At 53.8% G+C, this 17,406-nt stretch overlaps 4 protein-coding genes across 4 annotated transcripts; 1 reads left to right on the forward strand and 3 right to left on the reverse strand.

The window, feature by feature from the left end:
* Window positions 1-1,050: 1,050 nt before the first annotated feature.
* Window positions 1,051-1,251, reverse strand: PG994_007159 (uncharacterized protein; the record flags this gene model as incomplete). Its single annotated transcript, XM_066858568.1, has 1 exon — window positions 1,051-1,251. One exon carries the CDS (start codon window positions 1,249-1,251, stop codon window positions 1,051-1,053), a length of 201 nt encoding a protein of 66 aa, XP_066715510.1.
* Window positions 1,252-8,313: 7,062 nt separating this feature from the next.
* On the reverse strand, window positions 8,314-9,957 carry PG994_007160 (pyruvate kinase; the record flags this gene model as incomplete). Its single annotated transcript, XM_066858569.1, has 1 exon — window positions 8,314-9,957. The coding sequence occupies one exon, from the start codon at window positions 9,955-9,957 to the stop codon at window positions 8,314-8,316; it is 1,644 nt and encodes a 547-aa protein (XP_066715511.1).
* A 2,141-nt stretch (window positions 9,958-12,098) lies between these two features.
* On the forward strand, window positions 12,099-12,695 carry PG994_007161 (uncharacterized protein; the record flags this gene model as incomplete). Its single annotated transcript, XM_066858570.1, has 3 exons — window positions 12,099-12,174; window positions 12,391-12,433; window positions 12,548-12,695. Coding segments are annotated over 3 exons (267 nt in total), but the record flags the coding sequence as incomplete, so codon positions are not given.
* Window positions 12,696-13,743: 1,048 nt separating this feature from the next.
* On the reverse strand, window positions 13,744-16,305 carry PG994_007162 (uncharacterized protein; the record flags this gene model as incomplete). The annotated part of the gene is made up of 1 exon (XM_066858571.1): window positions 13,744-16,305. The coding sequence occupies one exon, from the start codon at window positions 16,303-16,305 to the stop codon at window positions 13,744-13,746; it is 2,562 nt and encodes an 853-aa protein (XP_066715513.1).
* Window positions 16,306-17,406: the final 1,101 nt, after the last annotated feature.

The raw sequence follows: 17,406 nt of genomic DNA on the forward strand, positions 1-17,406 counted from the left end.
CGGGGCCCATGGAAGGCATCTCGGAGGCTCGGAGCTGGGTATCGACTCCTGCTCCGGCGTCGGGGAAGAGAATAGTAAGAGGGCTACGACTATAGAATGAAGGCGGCCGCCAAGATGAACTAACCGATAGACGAGGCCCACTGCCACGTGCCGCCAATGTGTTGCTCGCGCTTATCGACGGTTGTCAGTAAGCTTATCTATCTGTCTGTCCCGGATTTCTTGCAAAATACCAGCAAGGTATCCGCTTCATGACGTAGAAACCTTGTAATGGTTTCCTCGATCAACCGGTGTCAGTCTATGATCCCGCATAGTGTCGAATTGGGCAGTCTGATGAATTTTGAGACCCTACAAGTCATAGTCGTTACGAAGGTTCACCAATACATAGGGACTTCGACGATAGGCGCTGCCTCCTTTACACCTCTAGGAAAAGATATGCCTAGCGATGCTGCAGCATGATACCATCTTTGACCATGGCTTTGATGGTGTTTTCTAAGGCATGCTCGATACGGTTGCGTGTGGCCTGCTGGAACTGCACGTTCAGCAGTCGCTTCGGATGGCCCCAGGCCAGCAAAAGTCCGGCTCAAATGTAAGTGAAGGCTGTAGGGGCATAGTTGTGGCGGTATTGTATGTGGGCGTCGACTGCGAAGTAGATGGCGTGCAGGCTTAGGCGAGGCCGTTGCAGCCGGTGAGGGGCTCCAGGGGCGGCTGGGAGAGCTCGGGGACGGCGGGGGTGGAAGACAGCATGCTGATGGAAGTTAAGTAGGTGGGTGACTGGCTGGCTGCCTAGGCAGAAGAGTCTTGGCCTCGCTCTCAAACCTATTTGCCTTCTCCTTGGCTGCCTGCTCGGAGCGTACAGGTGGATGCTGGGTTTCTGTTGAAGACACACTTGATTTAGTGTGGATGATAGATGGGTACGGGGTCGGCATGATGCCGATCTAGTACATTGCTGCATAGGTAGCTAGTGAGAAAAACACAGTGTGAAGCCGCGTGTGTGTGACACAATAGCGAGATCGTGTAAGATGTCCATGATTTTGTCAAAAGGGAGCTCGTCTACCTGTAGAGGGCTGATCCGTACAGGGGAACATCCTTGAGGCCCCAGGCTCCTTCCGACTCGCCGTCCTCACGGATGCTGAGCGTCTTCTCCAGACCCTCCCTGAACCAGGGCTGCCAGCCAAGCACCCCCTCTTCATTGTTTTTGCAGAAGGCCTCGCCGATCTCGGTGTTGCTGTCATGCTTATCCCCTTCCTCCATCCGCGTGGCGTCGTCCGTCGCGATAATTATAAGCTCGAGACGGACGCGGAGCGTGAGCTTCGGCAGCCCCGGCCTGGCGGATCTTGGCAGCCGTTGAATGATGGCCGAATTCCATTACGGTCTCGAACCAGTACCTTGCCTCAATGCCAACATTGTTAAAGCTGACAGGCTTTATGTTGAGCCCCATTAATACATATCTCTATCTCAAGTCATAACATCCAATACGATTTCGATCGTAGTATCGCAATCTGGAATGTAGATTCTCTTAACTACTACCAGCTTTGAGCCTGGTCATTGTAGCATACCGGCAGGAGGACCTGCATCAGAGTGCAGCTAGGCTGCGTAGATCGAAAGTCCCTCGACCAACGTGTGGGGGTTCAGCAGGAATTAGGCTGGGGTCATGGGATCCTCCTTGGTGCCGATGCCCCATGCGACACGAGCTTGACATGGTTCGTGGCGCGCCGCACCAGGGCGCGGCTATAGTCCTGCATTGTATTTTGATTCTAGTCGGTAGGATCCATTCGGCTTCCTGGGCTAGCACGAGTATACTGAGGCCGCATGCGAGCTCGATGCTGTTTGACACCGGTCGGTACTGCGTGGAGATAAATCCACCCGGCTAATCGTGGTTGAGATTGAGCTCCCCAAGGATGTGGAGCGCCATTTCGTTGACGGGCATTGTGATTAATAGGATGTTAGATGTGATCATATTCCTCCGTAGAATCAGTTGCTGATACTCGGTCGATGTGACGTCCGGTAAAGCCGCCGTCGCCGGGTGTTGCAGAACAACGGCAGCTATATTACCAGCACCAATGCCACCACCACCGCGGCCACTGTTCCAGCCACCACTAGGGATCGATCTTGATTCGGACCTCGAGGTGGACCTTGAGTCAGACCTTGAATTCGAAGAAGAAGAAGAAGGCGCAAGTGAGGCAGACCCTGGAGAGTGAGCGTTGGCTTGTAGTCCCCTCGGGAGGGAAGTTCTGGTTTAGTTGAGGAGCGCACCATTGAAAACCCGCACGCTTCAAGTCTCCCCTCTTGCGTGAAACAGCGTCTACGGAAGGTGATGGAGTTGCAACGTCGCTCTCCTCATCGTCCTAGTCCAAGTTCGCCTTGGTGGAGGGCCATACCTGAGATTGCTTGGCTTTTTGCGACGGGGCAATATCCGATGTAGGCGTTTCCGCTGCCCTGCCAGCAGCACCTGTCACTTTTTTCTCCTGGGGCATATACAGACCCGGGGCCATGCCGAGGGAAGTTGTGTTCTTTTTGGGCGCTCTCACCACCTTTATCTCTTCCATGTAGCCGCGCTGCTGGGCGCTTTTCTTCGGAGGTATGAAGGTGGTTCTGATCATTAAGAGTCCGCAACTATTACTTCTAGAGGTTTTCAATATTTTCGTCACTACGAATGCGCAAGGCATCACGGTGGTCTTCGCTGAGGGACTTGAGCTTATCGAGTGTCTCGTCGGGCGAGACCAGATCCGAGTGCAAATTAGATCGCGAAGGTGATACAGAATGACGATGATTTGACAACACGGGCATGTGTTTCATTGACAATGCCTTGTGTCTGCCCAAATCCTCTCGCACGGAGGGCGTTTAGGAGGACTTGTTTGATCTTGCATGTGCTTTGTGCTTGTTGTCTGGGTGTGTAGTTGTCTCTCCATGCTGCTCTTGTAGGGTGGAGAGCTTCTTGTCAAAGCCTTCGATGATTTTGTCCACCCTTTAATTTAATTTAACCGCGTCTCGTCCACGTCCACTTCCGATTCCGATTCCGATTCCGATTCTGCTACCGCCGCCCCCGATAACATCATCGGGAACATCCTCTTCCTCAGCTCCAGGTCCCGCCCATGTCGTCGTCTTCCTCCCTCTATGCCACCACGCCCTGTGGAAGGAGAACTTCCAGGCGCATCCGGATCAACGAGCAAAGCATGGCTACGAAAAGTAAAGGGTCGACAAAATCATCGGATGTCATGAACTTTCTCCGCCCTGGCTTTTGCGGAGATTTTACTGGGTACGTTTAGGTTTTGTGTATGGCGTCCGTGTGGAATTATTTAGGGTTACTGAGGAACCTCTTCACCGGCCGTCGCATGGATGAAGGCTTCGGCGGCTGAGATGGTGTGCCTAAGTCAGATGCTAGCAAGCTCGGAGCTTCACGTACTACAGCCGGCAGAGGTTGAATCACGACTGGGACTCGATAAATCACAACAGGGGATTCATAAAACACGGCCGACGGGCGAGGTCGAGGTTGTGGTCGGGATTGTGGTCGATGTTGACGCAGAGAGCAAGCAGGTGTGGCCTGTACCTCAGGAGTGGCGTGATGCTGGGGGAAAGTCTATTCCTCAGAGCCCCCTGCCTCCAATCTACCCTCCAAGGCAGCCAGGGAAGCGTGGTGGACATCTACCCGCCGAGACCCGGGTCATCTTGACACAACTCCTACATCCCGGGCAATGTCAGGTCTGCACTGGGTCTGTATGAAATCCCAATCCTTTCTCACCTGCCCAAACCCCTCAGGGGTCTGGATCCTGCCCAGCTCGGCCTTCAAGCGGTCTCTCCTGATCCATTCTTGCGTGTGCATGCCGTGACTTTAGACGGGTACGTATCGCCGGCTGCTATATTTGCAACGCATGTATCGTTCTGTGTTTGACTAGGAGAGATGCACGATGTCGACGAGGTCTTAAGAGAGTTATCTGCCAATCTTAATATCAAACGGTACAAGCCCGGGGAATAACGCCAGCGCATAGAAACACAGGCTAATGGGGGCCTGCTTGGTCAGGACGCGGACTAAGCTCCTCCATCCTCACGTCTATGTCTTCGGACAGGTCCATGGGGTCCATCTCCACGTCCATAGATGCTGATGCCTCTAGCTCTTCTAGGCCGCACTGACCCCTAGTACCCTGTGACTATATGGGCTGGCGTTCTTCCCCGGGCTTGTACCGTTTGATATTAAGATTGGCAGATAACTCTCCTAAGACCTCGTCGACGTCGATGGCGTCTACCTGCCTTGCATCTCCCACAGCCTCTTCGAACCCTGGCAAGTGTTCGAATACCTCACCCGTGATATTCTCACGGCAATTCCGCCAGGTGGACGGGTAGCTGTGATATTGGCAACGCCTGTATCGTGGCGTATCTTGCATCCCGTCTTGTCCCAATCGTGGACCGGGTCAACCTTTTTGGCGGTCGGCATGCTTGAAGCTGTGCGTCAGGCTGACCCGGAGGGTCTTGATGACAAAACGCGAGGGCGAGCGGAGAAAGAGTATCATCCAGGTTGTGGGAAGACCGACGCTATCTCGAAGGAGCCTCTGGTTGCCCGGCTTCCCCCTTTGGCCCAGGTATTGATGGAGCTGTGCATAGGTATACAGCTCGACATCGCACCTATTCTGGCTGGTTGGGGCGAAGTTCCGGTCCCGCTCTTCCTCGCCGGGTTCGTCAAACCCATACCCGCTTCGAAGCTCGTCGAAGGCCTCGTCTTTGTCGGGCAAAAAGGGTGACGGGCTGTGAGCGGGGTCCCGGCAGCGAAACCCAGTTCCAACGATGGGGGACCCTGGTGAGGACGAAGAGGGGGGAGGGGACAGAACTCTCGCCACGGGGGAGTGGGGGGTAAACAGGGAAGTATTCGACTTCCCGGTGGGCGATTGACCGACTCAAGGTGATGATTTCCAGAGCTTTGAGTGGCGGGTTGGAAAAAAAGGAAAGCAGAGTATTGTTGTGGGTTGTTATATATATAGAATAAAGAATAGTGCGACAGGATTCGGAGCGACTTTGTCTTTTCCCGCGGTTCGAGGCGGGTAGTGTTCCGTAGTAGCCGCCCAGTGTGTCGTCGTGCTGAACGTCGAGGTTCCGGGGAGGTTCTGGGGCTGGCTCGAGATGGATGCGTTTGGCCAAGCGTCATCTGCTTCGCCTTGTTACGCTTCCTGGCAGCCTGGTCGAAAATCCATCTCGACCAGTGTAAAAGGGGGGGTAGATCATAATTCTGGTCTTGGGCGAAAAGGGCCAGTGGCCTCCGTCTTCGGCTCCAGCGGCGCTCTCTTTGGACCTGTGCCCGGCGGAGTTTTAGGCTTCGGAGGTGGAGGTGAAAGTAGGGAGTGTTGAGGACGCCCTAAGCCATATCATCGCGCGCGATGGACGGTGTAACAGGCCTGCGTGGGACACATCCAGGAGTAGTGTAGCTCGAGAATTGTCCTTTTTGTCAAGTCGATCCTTAAGGTGCAAGTACTTGTTGTCTGCGAGCAAGGGGCGAATGCTGCTTACTTGCGCCATTGTATTGTCGAACGGAGTGCCACCGACGCCTGTGACTTGGGTGGTTTGGTTATTTCGGTACCGTCCAGGGCCGAAAGGTCAAGCTAGATATTGGGCCACTGCAAAGCCGCCATAATTTGGGAGTCGCTTGCAACAAGGGGGATGGAAAGAGTGGTCCATTGCTGGTCCAACCAACGTATGCGTAGGGGGATGTTCCAGAGAGCGTGTCAAAAGCCATGCCAAGTAATATGGGACTTGGTCATCGGGATGAGTGCTGCCAACTGAAATTGCATGTATCCTCCAAGGCTGGTGGGCGGTTTTTGACGTGGCATAGCACCAAGGGGCTTGTGGTCAATGGTCAAGGTCTGTAAATGATATTTATAAACATGAGGGGAGGGAGACGTGATGTGTGAGCCAGGTGAGAATATTTGAAGTGAGTGGGTAGGCTGGCTTGAGATGGGCGTCTATGGACAGATCAAGCATGCGCCCGAGACGCTGACCTGACAAGATGACCCCCCGTTGACCAAGTCTGTCACAGAGTCGTCCTGATGCTTGGCCATCCTCTGGTTGGCTTGGAAGAACGAATGAAGCGAGAGCGTGTATCAAACATAGAGCTACATCAAGCGAAGGGCCGGAGAACATGGACTGGTATTTCTGGCAAGGGTGTAAGGCTCCGGGTGTGGTGAAGACGCTAATCAGTTGGGTTGAAAGAATGGCGAACATCTGAGGTGCGATACCAACAGTGTTGACCCGACGTGATGAGTGAAGTTCGCTGTAGAAACTCAAGTTGAGTGATGTCCCAGTCAAGCAATGAATGAAGACGTTGGATAAGGTTTCCAGTTGAATGAAGATGCTAGACGGCGAAGAAGTTGGATGGTGAGGATATCCGGTGATGATGAAGTAGGATGATAAAACAAAAGTCAGACTACTTTGGTAGTTGTCAAGTGGATGTTATAGTTGAGGAAGAAAGGGGAGTAAGGGTGTTAGGCTGGAAATGGCTTGCAATGCCAACATTGGAAGTAGATGATCATGCTGAGATGGGATGTGGCGAGTTGAGAAAGAGTAGATGATGACTGAAGGATTCAAGAACGATGTAGATATATATCCCAAGTATGGAATGAGAGAAGAGGGTTTGTGAAGAGCCAATGTTGCCTCTTTCTCCCCAACTCTTCCTGCTGCCGGTCACCACTGAGACAGATGCATAATGCCGCAGATACGTGGTTCGCTGAAACGCTCATCCACCTGACAGCGTAGACAAAACCACTCAACAGTCCAAACATTGAGACATCATCAAACGGTGCGCTTGCCAATGATAGATCCCTATTTGTCAAAGAGCCTGGGCTAGAATCGTGACAGCTCACAGTGGATGCCAGACACCAGGACATCATCATGTATGCTTCTACCCGTGAGCAGGCTGCAAGTCAGCCTCGTTTTGCCAACGACAGCATCCACTGCATCCCAACTGGTGGAGATACTAGTTTCAATTGACACATCCGGGAGGAGCAGTCATTCTCACCATGCACCAGTCAACTCCAGAAGCTCCAGAAACTCCGGATGTTGGGCTTCAATGATAAGACAGGACCTGCAGGTTTCTTACATCTATGGAGAAGGCCGAGTGAGACATCAATCAGTTCCATAGATCGAAAATGAGGCATCTGATCTGGTTCAGTAATCGATGCTCTGGGGACAAAGACTGGATGATGGCGATGATGATACGTCACTTGGCGGTGTAAACGCCGAGGAAGAGCACAGATGTTGAGGAGCCTCTGAAATCTGCCCGACCGACATCATGACAGCATCGCAAACAAGCGGATGCATATGCAGCATGTCGGACCATTCATCTCCCAATCGGTGGGGGGAGATCCGATAACATAGATGGGAATAGCCGAACCAACGGAAGCGGATGTGATCTAGCCAAGAGACAGAAAGGGGGAGACCCATGCGGTTCGGAAACACACAGCCAAAGAAAGACACCATGGGCAAGTCTGTCCAAATCTATCACTGTCTCCCGCCTCATCATTCCAGGCTGTGTTGATGCCCTATGCCAGTTTGCAATCCGGGAGTGGTGATGACATCTTGCAACATGGCCGCCGTCATGGTGGCATGAGAACGCATCACCAAACCGGCCGAACAAGCAGCCACTAGATCGACTGGTCATGTCTCAGAAACCTCATGTGCTTTCAACATGTCAAACCCCCAACCCCTTACCTCTCTCCACATGAACTTGATCAGTGTAAGTTGGACCCCAACAGTGACCATGGGCTGGGCTGTACCAATTCGCTGCCGACTTGGTGGGGGATTCAGTAACAAGAGTGGGAATGAGCACATCATCATAATCAGTCAATTATCTTACAATTTCACAAACACGGGCTCCGAAATGAGGCAACTTACCTCTGAACTCATACTAGACTGGTATCCGCCAGAATGTGGCATATAGGTAGTGGCGATATGGTCCGTGGTTTTGACAAAGGGGAGGCATATGAATCGAGAATCCACCTCGGTCAAAGGTGGTCATGGCCATGTTGCAGATACCATATGCGTTGATCTGATGCCTGTTGCAAGTTAGCTCACTCCCATGTCAAATAGCAGTATTATGAGCAATGCACCATCAGCCTGACGAACCGTATGACCTAGCATCACGAAGGCTGGCAATCATTGTTGTTTCGCCGGGAGAAATTCGCAGCATCTAAGCTTTGAGAGTCGTTCATAAAGAAGTAGTAATATTCATGAGTCTATTATTTCGTGAAAAAGGTATTGTTCCCATGCTGCCTACTCCGTTCCCGTGATCATTCCAGCGATCTATGCCATTTCATTTTTATTCGTGTAAAACCTTTACTCCAGGCGGCCAATGCCAAGATGCTCAACGTCAGCCTTGACAATGCGGAGGGTGTTGGTGTTTCCGAGACCACCCTTCCAGCCCTGGACGACGACAAGGGTGTCACCGTGGGAGATGGTGTTCAGGGACAGGGCGTTGGAGACGGCCCACTTGATGCGGCGGTCGACATCCTCTTGCCAGTTGACCTTCTCGAAGTCGGGCTTCTCCTCAGGGAAGTGGAAGGGGTAGACACCGCGGTACAGGTGGCCGAATCGGGAGGTGCTCGCGCTACGAGTAACCATGAAGATGGGGCACACGGGGCGGTACTTGGAGATCAGACGGGCCGAGTCACCGGAGGTGGAAAGGACAATGATACCACCGGCGTTGAGGTCCAGGGAAGCACGGACAGCGGCCATAGCACAGGACTCGGTGACGCTGACGGGGCGCTTGACCAGAGTGCACATCTCCTCAAACGTAGCGACGTAGGGGATGGTGTTCTCGGCCTTCAAGCAAGCCTCGGACATCTCGCGGACAGCCTCCTGGGGGTATGAGCCCTTGGCAGTCTCACCAGACAACATGACACAGTCAGCGCCGTCAGTGACAGCGTTACCGACATCGGAGATCTCGGCACGAGTGGGACGGGGGTTCTTGATCATAGACTCGAGCATCTGAGTGGCGCAGATGACGGGCTTGCCAGCCAGGTTGCACATGGCAATGAGCTTCTTCTGGGCGGCGAAGACCTCGGCGGCGGGAATCTCGATACCCAGGTCACCACGGGCAACCATGACACCATCAGTCTCCGCAAGGATCTCACGGAAGTTGTTGAGACCTTGACGATTCTCAATCTTGGCGATGATCTGGATGTGCTTGCCGTCGGGGCCAAGGACATCACGGATGTCCTTGATATCCTGGCCGCGGCGGATGAAAGAGGCGAAGACCATGTCAACGTTGTTCTTGACACCAAATCGCAGATCGTTCTTGTCCTTCTCGGACAGAGCGGGCAGGTCAACATCGGTGTTGGGCAGGTTGACACCCTTCTTGGAGCTGATGAAGCCGTTGTTCAGGGCCTTGACCTTGAGGGTCTGCTCGTCGACGATCTCCTGCACCTCGAAGGCAAGGATACCGTCATCGACGTAGATGATTCGGCCGGGCTGGATGACCTTGGTGATGTTCTTGTAGTCGACGTACATGTTCTCCGTGTCGCAAGCAGTCATGTACTTCTCATCAGTGGTGAAGTTCATGATGGTGCCGGCAGCCAGGGGAATATCATCGTCGTTGGCAGTGTTGCCAGTTCGGATCTCCGGACCTTTGGTGTCAAGGGCAATGGCGACCTGGCGGCCCTTCTGGGACTTCTCGGCAGCACGGGCATTGTCAATGACAGACTGGTGGTACTCGTATGAGCCGTGGGAGAAGTTCATGCGAACGACATTGAGACCAGCGGTTCGGAGCTTGTTGATAGCCTCGGGGGAGTTGGTCTTGGGGCCGATTGTGCAGATGATGGAAGTACGGCGGAGGTTCTTCTCGGGCTGGTGGGCAGTGTCGATGGAGGCGAGCCACTCGATCTTGCTGCTGACCGAGAGGTGGTCGAGGGCGGTGTTCGCCGAGGACTGGGTGCGGTTGTGCGGCATGGCTGCTTGATCGACTCTGACTTTACTGGCCATTTTGGAAGAATTTCAGTGATTAGCTGGGAACTCAGATGCTGAAATAGGTATAATAAGAGGTGCACTGGAGTGGGAATGGTCCAAGATAAATATGAAGTCCGGGCAGGCGGCGAGGGACGGAGAGGGGGGAGAGGTCGGCGGTATTACAGGGTGAAACCGGACAAGTCCACAGGGAGAATGGGATGACAATTGCTACTCGGCCAAATTTTTTCGGCAGCGGTCGAGGCGGCTCAGGAAGTGAGGTTGCGTAGCGGCGAAAATTAAGCGTCTGGATGCTCAAGGCTCTCGCGATGTAGGGGATATATCGTTCGACCTCAGGTGGCCAGAGGGGCTCAGGTACCATAAAAATGGAGGGGAAGGGATGAGGAATGACCGAAATAGGTCCCGCCCGCAATAGCAAAATGCAACTTACCAGATGATTTGTTGTCAAAGGACAAAACGCGGGTCCTGCAGCTGAAGTTTCGAGCCGGTTTCTTTAGTGATGAAGGTAGGTTCTTGGTCTTGTTTCGTTCCTACGGAAGGTGATCTGACTGGGTTTTCGGTCGAGTGAGTGGGAAATTTTTATTTTTGTATCTCCCGCGTTCTGCTCCAGCAATTGGGTTTGGCTTTGGCTTTTTGCGATGCGCGGAGCTTCCCCAAGCTAGTACAAGACAGACTTGCAGGCAGGACGGGCACAGAGAAAGAAAGTGCCTCAATCTCAGTGGCAGTAGTGGTACTGGGTACACGGGACTCGAGTACTGACTGACTGGAGTGAGTGCAGGTGAGTACAATAGGCCCGTACTGGAGGGGTCGGAGGTGGTGGGAGAGTGGGATGGCAGTTACAAGCTGCTGCTACTGGTTCATCGGAGGTGGGCAGGCAGCCAGGGCCTCCCTAACTGCCCCCTCCTTTTGATTGGCAGCAGCAGAAGCAACAACGCAGCAGAAAAGTGAGCTGCTAAAACAAATGCATTGCTGGGCAGTCCCCGTACATCGGATTTCGGGGACCAGCGCCCGATTTTACTTACCAATAAGATAACATACTGCATTGCAGAATGCCACCTTCACTCTGCACCTGCCACCCTGGAAGTCCGAAGGGGTCCAAATGCTCCATCAGCTTGCTGTGCCTTTTCTGGCTAGCTGGAGATTCTGTTGCAGTCCTGCAGTCAGGTCCGTCTGGGCAAAGTCTTGGTACTGCAATTGCCTGACTCTGGCTTGTTACCCAGGCCTTGGCGAACTTGGCTTATCGCACCCGCACAAGCGCATTGGAACCTTACTTGAAAGTAGCGCAACGCAACTCAACGTTTTGGCGAAACAGTGAAACGGGCAATGAGCGCCAGGTGAAGCGATCAGCCCCGCCATTTCCCAGCCAAAACTCGGGCCTAATATTTGCCAATGGGCTGTCGTCCATGACACCCGTGGCCAGTCTGCGCAGTCTTCTGTCGTCTAGGCTCTCCGGCCTACCCACGCACGTCGTGTCTTCTTCTTTTTTTGGCCAATGTCCAGAAATAGCAAGGCGGTCAGAGCGGAACTGCCGGAAACACATCTGCTTCACTCTTGCTGCTGCTGAGGTGTGATGGTGGGGGTGCGCAGGTGAGGGAGGGATGATTCGGTTTGCAACCCGCTGCCCCCGATAGCTAGCTGATAAGCATGGGTGGTCGGTGGTCTTTCTTCTTTCGCATCGTTGCCTGAGGCACTGATTAGCTAGGCCGAGTTCCCCGATGACGCAGCCAAAAAAAAGAGCCATAGCCACAGCCACAGAGTTAGCCACAAGTAAAAGCATAAGCCACACTTCGGGGCTGCTCTGCCCCATCAAAAAGCATGTGCTTAGGCAGCCTAGAACAGGCGCTAAAGCAAGTGCCCATCGCATGACACAGCTCGCTGCTATCGGTGAAGGAGAGCAGCTGATTGAACCTGGAGATCGTTAAGCCCCATCATCTCAACCCATCACCAACCACACCCTCAATTGTTCATCCTCCCGAACCCACATCAAGAATCCAAGGGAGTCCTTGGATAGCTTCTGCGAATATCGAAACGAAACGAACAACTCTCAAGATGGTGGTCAGTACATACCTAGACATTCCCCTCCTGGCTGGTTCAGCCGGGCTGCCGATTTGGCCGATTTGGGCGCTGAATTCTGAAACTTTGCATCTTCGCCGCCACAGTTCCTCAACTTACTGACGTTTGGTCTCTGGGGAAAGCTCGGCCGATTACTCCACTACAGCGTCGATGCTGTCCTCAGTATGTCCTGATGTCGTCGAACCCCTACCCAACTCCCCCCCGACCGCCTTGTGTGGCTGCCTGCCCAGTCGTTCGGAACGAACAATGTTTCGGAGCTCCGAACTAGGCCTCTCGAGTTCGTTGTGCGACACAGGTTCTTTGCTTCGGAAGGGGCGGGCCGATGGGAATAGAGGGATGTGCCGGGGGAAACAATAGCTGACGAAGATTTCATTCTAGTTTCGACGGTCCTGGCGGGCATGAGACGTTCGACCGGTTTGACGTGAGTTACCCGACCACAAGCTTCCTCTGAGGGGGGTGGTGCAAGGAAAAAAGGGAAGGAGAGAGTGATGAATGCGCAGTCGGCTAACGATTGCCCCTATATGGGACTCGGCAGACCCAGTTTCCAGACGAACCAGATCATGGGCGAGAACAGCAAAGAGGCCAACAAATGGATCGAGAAGTACCTGGGCGTCGGCGAGTGGGTGATGGACACTTCGGTAGCCATGGCGGGCTCCAGCTCCTTCTTCAAGCGCGTTCGCTAAACCATGGTATCGCCATCGTCACATCGCAGCCGTCCTAGAAGTGGAGGGGGAATGCGAAGAGAGGGGAAAGAGTAGTTTTGCTTGCTCCCCCGAGGTGCCAGCGCGTCCTTGGTGGTTCGGTTCCCTCAAAAACTCAGCTTATCGAGAGGGGGCGGATGACGGACTTGCTGCAGCAGAGTGATGTGACGAACTTTGTGGGCGCACACGACACGCTTTCAGACTTGCGGCCGGCAGCAGCAAGCGACATCGGGAAATTCCGGAAGAGGGAGAGAGAGAGGCAAGAGGAGGAAATTTGATGCATCGTGTCGAGTTACCGAAAGGCGTTAGGGTTGACCAGGGCTTTTTGTTTTGCTTTCTTCGTATTCAAGAGAGGATCCATCTCTCTGCTCCTATATGCTCCTTAGATATATGCAATCGAGGAGGGCACGCAACTCTACTTTCAATCCCCACGGAAAATGCAGGTGATTCTGGGTTGGGCATGTGCTGCGTCTCTCTCCATCGGGGGCTTATTAGGCGGATGAAGCTCCGTCGACTTTCATATGGATCCAGTAGCCGAGGTTTACCGAGCTATGGGGGCTCCAGTCCCCCGAACCCCCGGTGGGCGAGAAGAAACGGATGCATGGAAGGTTTGTTTCTTTTTCCATGCAGGGGCTAAGAATACCACCAGTGGATTATAGCTTAGGGAAATATAACATCTGATTTGCTGGTACCGGTTTGGCGAACAACATTGTCGTCCAACAAAGCTGTCAGTAGCATCGTTCGCTAAAATACTAGGAGACCAAGACTTGGAAATATGTATGCTTATGTCTCGCATGTGAATGATGCAGGTAATGCAATGTTGTAATTCTTCGTTATAATTCTTCGTTGAACAGTAGGCAGGTATCCTACACTAGACCCCCTCCAACAACCCCATCCGAATACACATACCGCCGTGTACAGTAGAACATCGGAACACCAAGCGCCATCGCATCGTAACCCTGAAGCTTAAAACACCCCATCTCGAGACAAGCACTGCATACCGCCGCAGTGCCTATTCAAAAAATCGATACTAATCGACATCTTCCCTTCGGCTCTCCGTCATAAGGTCCAGAGGAAGCTCGTTGTGATCGGCGTGCTCCTCTTCCCTCTCGTGGTCTTTGCCGCGGCCGCTGCTTGGATCAGCCGCAGTCGACACCTTCTTGTTCTCCTCGCTGTGATGCATGGACAGGAACTCGGCCGGGACCTCGTTCGTAGAAGATCGATGATCATGCCCATCCTCCTCATCACTCGTCTCGGCATGGTGGGCTTCGCTGAGGAGGCCTGGCGGGACCTCGTTGTCGCTCTCGTCCCGGTGGTGGTGGTGCTGTTGCTGTGAATGTTGCAAGCCGCCGTCGTCGTTGCTGCTTCTTGCTGTTTCTTCTGGGTGTAGGGACCGCTTGAGTGGGCTACTCACTTTGCTGCTTGTACGACTGCTGTCACGACCCCGTAACTTGACCTGCTGTGCATCTTTTGTTGTCGGCTCGGACTGCTGCTGCTCGTCTAGTACAGATCCGCCCCAGTTACGAATCACGCTCCCAGTGATATCTCCGTCGGGCTGTTGCTCCAATTGAACAGGCTCGTCGTGGTGTTCCCGGTCTTGTAGATCAATCAGCCCGGATTTCGTTGTAGTTGTTCGCTGTTCCGATCCCCCTTCCACTTCATCATTCATAGTAGTAGTATCGACCAAATCCTTGTATTCGATACCGTGGCTGTGCATAGTCTCCAACAGCATCCGCTCGCCCTCCTTGAACCCCGTCAACTCGCCTCCGATCGCCGCGATGAGCAGATTGTACCCCTTCGATTCGGCGTGGCCGAGATAGCCCTCGATCTCCTGGATCGTGCGCAGCAGGTCGCTGTACTGGGCGCGGAACAGCTTCTCGTCGTGCTTGCGCTGCGTCTGCGAGTGCGATTCGGCCTTGTCCAGATGGGTGGTGGCGTCTTCGAACCCCGCCGCATCCATGAAGCTGCTGATAACGGCCGCGAGCCGCGTCTCGTAGCCCGAGATCTGCGCGACCACGTCCGACCAGACCTCAATGCCTTCGTGCAGCGCCTCCAATTCGCGATCGACGGCGGCCTGGCGCCGCGTCAGCGTCGCGGTCTCTCCTTCCCACCATTCCTTCGCCATGGCAAGGGTGCGCCGCTCCGGTCGCAGGTGCATGAACTCCTTCCCGGTCACCCGGCCTTCTGTCCACCTTGCCTTGTCGGCAGAAGCTTCCTGCGAACTGTCTTCTGTCTCCGTACTGTTCTTACGGTCCGCCTCGTCAGCGTGCGAGCCAGAATCGAAGTCGCTGTCAAGCTCGAGGACGCGGACCCCGGGCCTCTTCATCATGTCACCAATGCTCCGCTCCGTGTCCTTCAGGGCGCCGCGATAGCCACTCAGACCGCTCTCGCGCTCGCTGCGCGCCTCTTCCATTCTGCGTTCCAGCTGGGATTTCCTGAGCTTCAGCAACCGCAACTTCTCCTCGAACTCTTCGATGTTCAGACACACGGTCTTGTACTCGGAGTCCATGCTGTGTATTTCCCTCCGCAGCGGGTCGTCTTTGTCGGTCTCCATGGTCTTCAACTCCGAAGCGATCGTCTTATGCTGATTCGAGAGTCGGTTGGCCTTGGCGATGGCCGCTAGGCGCGCCTGGCGGGCTTCGAGTATGTACTGGGTCTCCTCGGCCTTGAGGTCGGCCAGCATGGACATGGTACGCGCGATCGAGTTGCGCACCTGCCTCAGGGAGAGCGGCTTGGGTTTGGGCTGGCGTACAGGGATGACCGCGGGGGCCTGGTTTCTCTCATACAAGTCCGTCCGGAAGCGCAACGGCGACTGCGACGCTGACGACCGCCGCGACGTGGATCCTTGCGGTGTACTGGCCTGGCTCGATCCATCCCCACCAGCAGTCGCCGTGTCGCCCGATATCTGGCGCTCTATGGCCGCCCCTTGCGCGTCTAGTAGCAGCTGCAGCTCTTCTTGGATCTGTCGCTCGCGTCGCTGTATCGTGCGGAATGTAATATCGGTCTCGACGGCGGTCGCGCGGTCGCTGGTCTTGGGCGACCGGCCAAGCAGCACGCTCCCAACGAAGCTCATGCTCGAGGACGTGTAGTCCTGGTTGTTCTGCGAGGGCGCACGGTGTGTCCTCCGCGACCGGCTATGCTCTCTTCGTAGCGCATCGTCGCTTTCATCGCGGAAATGGGACGTAAAGGGGGGTGTCCAGGAAGGCAGGTTGCGCGGGTGTCCTCGCATATCCACGACGTCACATTTCTGATGTATCCTCCCTCGGGCTGCGGCTCGGGCTTCCCGTTGCAGGCGCATCCGGTCTACCACACTCATGGGCGGGTACTCCAGCAGCGGTTCGGCGTAGGCCACCGCCTTTGCCTTGCCCTTGCGGTCCTTGAAGTTCCGACTTGCGCGAGAGTCGTCCTCGTAACCGTCCATATCTTGTTTGATGTCGGGCGATAGTAATGGGGACGAGGGCCGGGGCGAGAGGTCTCGGAGATCGTACTCGTTAGAGCTTCTGGGGGTATGTTGGTTATTGGTATGAAGAGGGAGGAGCGGTTCATTGCCGCGGGCCATGCGCGAGAAGAACGAGGAATTCGCAGACGTCATCTTGTATAAGGCTCTAGGCAGATTGTATGTAGATTAAATGCAGCACTTAACGTAGTTTGTTCTCGAATCTAGGAAAAGAGGCATATCAAAGGGGAAGAAGTGCTTGGCTGGTTAAGCTAAGTACGAGGTAGGTAGCCAAGCTGTGACATTTCGCGACGTAAGGTGAACCTATTTTGATACAAGTGATCAGACTGGGCAGAGTCAGTCAATATGATATGATGGAAGCAGCTGACCAATACTGAAAAGAATAGTATCAGCTCTCCGACTTGCTTGCTGTGACTATCGGTATGACAACTATGCTTGATAGGATAGATAGGATGCGAAGGGGAGCTGTGACGTGCCATCATACCATGACTTATCGATAAGAGCTCACGAGCGCAATCCAAGTGCACCACATGCCCTCCAAATGCCCAAGACATGCAGCCTCCCAACTGCGACGTCATTGGCTTATTTCCTTCGCATTCCCTGCACTGGACTTGAACTCCAGCTTTACCAATTTGCTTGCTTACCTGACCTTATTAGATTATGTATTTGTACACTAATCATTTTAGCTGATCTTCAGAATGTTCCACTGTTCAACAGAGGGAACCTGGAAACAAAACAACAGTTCCGCAGAAGAAACAACAACACCCGACAAGCTGGTTGTGATCTGGAGATACCCATCCCACTTTCGTTTTTTTTAGCTTGCCTCAAGAGCCGATGTCACCCAGGTTTGCGTGACAACATAGCAAACTGGTGATATCCCCTCGGTATAAGTCGCCATTGTAACCCCCAGTCACCACCGTAGCAGGCTAGGCTGGTTTAAATAAACCAATTGAACTACAGTACAGGATTCTGCCAACGTTAAGATACGGAATAACGCCCTTGGACCGTCCAATACACGTCTAAATCGAAATCAACGTCAACATGTTTTTCAACGCTTCAGATTTTCAACAGCTATTCCACCGTTGATTCCATACCAAATACACGTCAATAGGTTCGCCGGGCGTTTATTTCAGTGAATAGTTGTACTACGGTTGGTCTGAGCGTTGATTAGATCCAGCCTTTTCTGCTACGGCATGTCCAACATGACTGCAGGGTGCATGCGCAGACGGAAGGATT

This window comes from Apiospora phragmitis, assembly GCF_038363925.1.
Source record: "Apiospora phragmitis strain CBS 135458 chromosome Unknown utg000007l:1.0-2108841.0:1.0-2111359.0, whole genome shotgun sequence".
Taxonomy (NCBI): domain Eukaryota; kingdom Fungi; phylum Ascomycota; class Sordariomycetes; order Amphisphaeriales; family Apiosporaceae; genus Apiospora; species Apiospora phragmitis.